Source organism: Haematobia irritans, chromosome 4, assembly GCF_050003625.1.
Source record: "Haematobia irritans isolate KBUSLIRL chromosome 4, ASM5000362v1, whole genome shotgun sequence".
Lineage (NCBI taxonomy): Eukaryota > Metazoa > Arthropoda > Insecta > Diptera > Muscidae > Haematobia > Haematobia irritans.
The window spans coordinates 26,790,989-26,797,578 of NC_134400.1; the positions used below are offsets into that span (position 1 = coordinate 26,790,989).

The 6,590-nt window shown below is 37.1% G+C and overlaps 2 protein-coding genes across 2 annotated transcripts; one reads left to right on the forward strand and one right to left on the reverse strand.

Annotated features, from left to right (window-relative positions):
• Positions 1-2,648: 2,648 nt before the first annotated feature.
• On the reverse strand, positions 2,649-3,227 carry LOC142232653 (uncharacterized). The gene is made up of 2 exons (XM_075303296.1): positions 3,200-3,227; positions 2,649-3,125 (listed from the first exon to the last, which is right to left on the reverse strand). The coding sequence occupies exons 1-2, from the start codon at positions 3,225-3,227 to the stop codon at positions 2,662-2,664; spliced, it is 492 nt and encodes a 163-aa protein (XP_075159411.1). The 3' UTR covers positions 2,649-2,661.
• A 365-nt stretch (positions 3,228-3,592) lies between these two features.
• On the forward strand, positions 3,593-4,252 carry LOC142235327 (uncharacterized). The gene is made up of 2 exons (XM_075306583.1): positions 3,593-3,731; positions 3,801-4,252. The coding sequence occupies exons 1-2, from the start codon at positions 3,593-3,595 to the stop codon at positions 4,250-4,252; spliced, it is 591 nt and encodes a 196-aa protein (XP_075162698.1).
• Positions 4,253-6,590: the final 2,338 nt, after the last annotated feature.

The window sequence follows — 6,590 nt, forward strand, 5'->3', positions numbered from 1 at the left end:
AAGTCTTGCATAAGTAAATTTTTGTTTAGAGAGAATTTTATAAAATAATTTTTTGGCTTATTAGAGCTAATTTCCATACTAATTAAAATTTTTCAAATTCGTTGATACAACTAAGGCTTGGATGGACATTATGGACCACGCAAACCAAGAATAGTTTGAAGTTGCGAATGAGAGATGTAAACCCAGTAGAGTTTTGAATAAATATAATACAGTAATCCCTCGATTTACGTCGTGATTGGTTCCGGAATTTGACGACGGTTATCGAAACAACGTAAACCGAATTTAAAATTGCTCATACTTACTCCTAAGTTCATTTATGTGTGTATGTGCGTGTACTTAATAAAAAACTTAAAAAATAAAGGTAATTCAGTAATGTCGGTAAGAATTTAAAAAAAAAAAAATGTTTCGATGTCATCATCGTTGATACTTATTTTACTTATGGAAGGCGTTTCTGATAAAGTGGGTAAAAAAATCGACGACGTAAATCGAATGGCGACGCAAATCGAAGTTTGATGGAACAAAAAATTTGACGGCGTAAATCGAAACAACGTAAACCGAGACGACGTAAAGGATTTTTTATCCCTTTTATCGGGGAGCCTAACTAAATTAAAATAAACAAGTATATACGGCCGTAAGTTCGGCGAGGCCGAAGCTTATGTACCCTCCACCATGGATTGCGTACACGCAGAGAAGGAATATGATCACCTCAAACATGTTTCAAGAGCAAAATGTTATTTTTGTATGGTGACCATGTAACATGTTTGTCACTAAAATGTTATTTTCTCGTCAAATATAACCTGTTTGCCGAAATCAGATACATGATTTCCGAGAAAATAATATGGTTGCGAAAACCATGTTACATGGTCACCACTCAAAAATAACATTTTGCTCTTAAAACATGTTTGAGGTGATCATATTCCTTCTCTGGGTGTAGAAACTTCTTCTAAACACTGCCATCCACAATTGAATTACTTGGGTTGCGGTAACGCTTGCCGATGGCAAGGTATCTTAAAACCTCCTAACACAGTTTTCTAAATTATAATTAAGTTCATACGTGGTATATATTAAATTAAAAAGGACCGATTAACTACGTATATAATTCAGTTTGACACAATTTTCTATAGAAATAAAATTTTAACAAAATTTTCTATAGAAATAAAATTTTGACAAAATTTTCTATAGAAATAAAGTTTTGGCAAAATTTTCTACAGAAATGAAATTTTAACAAAATTTTCTATAAAAAAAAACAATTTGGACAACATTTTCTATAAAAATAAAATTCTAACAAAATTTTCTATATAAATAAAATTTTGACAAAATTTTCTATAGAAATAAAATTTTAACAGATTATTTTTGGCTCGAGTGGCAACCATGACTATGAACCGATATGGACCAATTTTTGTGTGATTGGGGATCTGCTATATATAACTATAGACCGATATGGACCAATTTTGGAATGGTTGTTAGCGGCCATATACTAACACCACGTTCCAAATTTGAACCGGATCGGATGAATTTTGCTCCTCCAAGAGGCTCCGGAGATCAAATCTGTAGAACGTTTTATATGGAGGCTATATATAATTATGGACCGATATGGACCAATTCTGGCACGGTTGTTAGAGACCACATACTAACACCATGTTCCAAATTTCAACCGGATCGGATGAAATTTGCTACTCTTTGAGGCCAAATCTGGAGATCGGTTTATATGGGGGCTATATATAATTATGGACCGATGTGGACCAATTTTTGCATGGTTATTAGAGACCATATACTAACACCATGTACCAAATTTCAGCCGGATCGGATGAAATTTGATTGGCTTTGAGGCTCCGCAAGCCAAATGTGGGGATCGATTTATATGGTGGCTATATATAATTATGTACCGATGTGGGCCAATTTTTGCGTGATTATTTGAGACCATATACCAACACCATGTACCAAATTTCAGCCGGATCTGATGAAATTTGCTTCTTTCAGAGGCTCCGTAAGACAAATGTGGGGATCGGTTTATATGGGAGCTATACGTAAAAGTGAACCGATATGGCCCATTTGCAATACCATCCGACCTACATCAATAACAACTACATGTGCCAAGTTTCACGTCTATAGCTTGTTTCGTTCGGTAGTTAGCGTGATTTCAACAGACGGACGGACGGGCATGCTCAGATCGACTCAGAATTTCACCACGACCCAGAATATATATACTTTATGGGGTCTTAGAGCAATATTTCGATGTGTTACAAACGGAATGACAAAGTTAATATACCCCCCATCGTATGGTGGAGTGTATAAAAATAATATGATCTACCATTTTAATGAAATTCTATTATTTATTTATATTTATATATTTTGTTATTATATTTTTCAAAAATTCTTGCTATATATAAAAATTGTCACAAATAGAAAACCAACCATTCAGTATTCAACTTGACCATTTCCATATTCAAACCTCATATCGTAGTCCAAATTCAAAAGGGATTCCTCTTCACTCTCCATGGATGCTACCAAAAGTGAGGATTGATAGTCTGGATTTTGATAGATGATATTCGATAAAGCCAAAGGCTGAGAAATTTCAACTGATGGCTGTGATATAAGTACTGAGGGTTTGTTGGACAAAGAATGAGTTTCCATTATTGGTTTTCTATTTGTGACGATTTCCTATCTCCTTTTTACTGCTGGAGCTGGGGCTGCTGTTGTGGTGGTTGTTGTTGTCGTGGTAGTTGTGGCTGGTGAAGCTACTCCAGGATCGCCTTGAGGTCCCGATGGTCCTGGGAGTCCAGGCACACCCATCGGCCCGGGTACACCTCTACCACCAGGAAATCCTCTTCGACCACGTGGGCCAGGCAAACCTGTGGCTCCTGGTGCTCCATCACGTCCGGGTGATCCTTGAATACCAGGTGGCCCTATAAGTCCAGGAGGTCCTTTGGGCCCCTTAAGACCGGGATCACCACGAGGCCCTTTAACACCAGGTGTCCCCTGTTCACCAGGATTTCCACGAGGTCCTGGGGTACATATGCATTGGGGAACAGATTGATAATAGGTTTGAATATTGTAACCACGATTGCGATGGAGGACACCTCGTGACTCACGCTCTTCCAGGGCTTTCAGGGAGCAAACAAAGGCTGAAAATTTGTATGCATAGAGAATTATTTGTATTTCTATGAAATTTCCCATAAACTGGGGGACTATTTCTTACCAAAAATTAAAAAGAGTTTAAGCAACATTTTCTCAACTACAACTGAGATACATTTTCCAGAAAACTAAGTTTTTATAGAAAAATAATTTAGGGAAATTTTGAGAATCCATTTTCTTCAGGAAATTAGAATTAATTGAACATGTAGTGATAGATGGGCTATAAAAATGAAAACTTAGTTTTTTATAGAAAAAAAATTTAGGGAAATTTTAAGAATGCTGCAATCAATTTTCTTCAAGAAATTAGAATTAATTGAACCTGGAGTGATAGATGGGCTATAAAAATGGCCATAAAATTGATTTGAATTTGGATTGAAAATTGTTTTACCAACATTGAGAGAATTGCTCGTGACCAATTGAAATTATTGTCACCTAAGATAATAGGCCATCTCATTTAATGACCTTCATAAACTTGGAAAAGAATACCACTTTTTCCCCTTTGCATGTATTCGAGATCTTTAAATACCATGGTATTCTAAAATTTCCATTTAATATTGATGGAAAAATGAAGCTGTTAACATTAACCACAATTCTAGGTAATATTGTAAAATGGTGAAACGAGAATTTCCAACTAAAGAAAAAAAACAAAATTTTTTCTCCATTAGCTTTCCTCGGCTTGGTAAAACTATCGCATCAACAAGGATTTGGTGTAAACATGGGAGCTGGAGCTCAATTTTATGGCACTGGTGTTGGTGGTGGTTGTAATTGTCCTCCAGGCCCACCAGGTCCTCCTGGCTCTAATGGTATACCCGGACCCGATGGTGATCCTGGAGAAAAAGGTCCCACAGGTGATCCTGGAGATATAGGTCCCATAGGCCGCCCTGGAGAACGTGGACATGATGGTCGACCAGGTCCTACGGGGCCCATTGGTGAAAATGGTAGACGTGGTCCTCGAGGTTTCACAGGTGCCGTTGGTGCCGTAGGGCCTCGTGGCCCACCAGGTCCTCCAGGACCTCGGGGTCTACCTGGGGCTGCTGCTGTAGCTGCTGCACGTTCTAATTTATACGATTTGGATGACTTTGAGTATGAGTTGGAAGATAATGAATTTTACAAATAAATTTTGGAGAGTGATACTCGTACAATGAAATCATATGAGTTTTTTGATTAAAGAAGAACTGGGGAATTCGTAGGAAAAAAAATCGAAAAACTAACAATCGATTAAAAAAATATAAAAAATCGTGATTAAGCTTTTGTTAACGTATAATTACATTTATCGAATTTAGATTTTGCTGATAATCGAGTCATGGTGTATTTCCCACAACATTTTCGGAATTTTCTTTATTTCAAGTACGCCTCAAAAATTTTTAAAGTAAACGTGGATAGTATAAACTTCAATGACCGTACAATAAGTTCTATGCTTACCAAAACAGAAAAATTGAAAGAATAAAGTAGGGCGTGGTTAATATCCCAGCAAAAAAAAAAAGTATATACGGCTGTAAGTTCGGCTAGGCCGAATCTTATGTACCCTCCACCATGGATTGCGTAGAAACTTCTACTAAAGACTGTCATCAACAATGGAATTACTTGGGTTGTGGTATTACTTGCTGATAGCAAGGGTTAGTCCATACGTGGTATATATTAGACCAAAAACATGTAAGGAAAGTCTAAAGTCGGGCGGGGCCGACTATATTATACCCTGCACCACTTTGTAGATCTAAATTTTCGATACCATATCACATCCGTCAAATGTGTTGGGGGGCTATATATAAAGGTTTGGCCCAAATACATAAATTTAAATATCACTCGATCTGGACAGAATTTGATAGACTTCTACAAAATCTATAGACTCAAAATTTAAGTAGGCTAATGTACTAGGTTGGAACACAATGTTAGTAAAAAATATGGGAAACATTTAAATCTGGAGCAATTTTAAGAAAACTTCGCAAAAGTTTATTTATGATTTATCGCTCGATATATATGTATTGGAAGTTTAGGAAAATTAGAGTCATTTTTACAACTTTTCGACTAAGCAGTGGCGATTTTACAAGGAAAATGTTTGTATTTTGACCATTTTTGTCGAAATCATAAAAACATATATATGGGAGCTATATCTAAATCTGAACCGATTTCAACCAAATTTGGCACGCATAGCTACAATGCTAATTCTACTCCCTGTGCAAAATTTCAACCAAATTGGGCCAAAACTCTGGCTATTAGAACCATATTAGTCCATATCGGGCGAAAGATATATATGGGAGCTATATCTAAATGTGAACCGATTTCAATCAAATTTTGCACACTTGACTATACTACTAATTGTACTTCTAGTGCAAAATTTCAAACAAATTGGGCCAAAACTCTGGCTTCTAGGACCATATTAATCCATATCGGGCGAAAGGTATATATGGGAGCTATATCTAAATCTGAATCGATTTCAACCAAATTTGGCACGCATAGCTACAATGCTAAGTTTACTCTCTGTGCAAAATTTCAACCAATTTGGGTCAAAACTCTGGCTTTTAGGACAATATTAGTCCATATCAGATGAATTTTGCTCCTCCAAGAGGCTCCGGAGGTCAAATCTGGGGATCGGTTGATATGGGGCTATATGGACCGATATGGACTAATTTTTTCATAGTTGTTAGAGACTATATACTTACACCACGTACCAAATTTCAACCGGATCGGATGAAATTTGCTTCTCTTAGAGGCTCCGAAAGCCAAATCGGGGGATCGATTTATATGGGGACTATATATAATTATGGACCGATGTGGATACATTTTTGCATAGCTGTTAGAGACCTTATACTAACAACACGTGCCAAATTTCAACCGGATTGGATGTAGTTTGCTCCTCCAATAGGCTTCGGAGGTCAAATATGAGGATGAGTATATATGCTAACACCACTTTTTCCTCCTCCAATAGGCTCCGGAGGTCAAATCTGGGTTCGGTTTATATGGGGGCTATACGTAAAAGTAGTCCGATATGGCCCATTTGCAATACCATCCGACCTACATCAATAGCAACTACTCGTGCCCAGTTTCAAGAGGATACCTTGATTCGTTCGGAAGTTAGCGTGCTTTCCACAGACGGACGGACAGCCAGACAAGCGTTCAGAAGTTCACCACGACCCAGAATATATATATTCTTTATGGGGTCTTAGAGCAATATTTCGTTGTGTTACAAACGGAATGACAAAGCTAATATACCCCCATCCTAGGGTGGAGGGTATAAAAAAGCAAAAAAACAGAAATAGAAGATCTTCCTGTGTAGTTAAAATAAAGAACGTCTGTTTGAGGAAATTTTGGAAGTTGTGCCTTTAGAACAACTTTGATTTTTTTTGTTGTGCAACAACTACTTGACCCAACATTCAAGTCGATAGCTTATTAGATTGGTAGAGTCTTGATGTTTTGGTAGGTTTTGCAAAATATTTCTCTCCAACTAACAGCTTCTT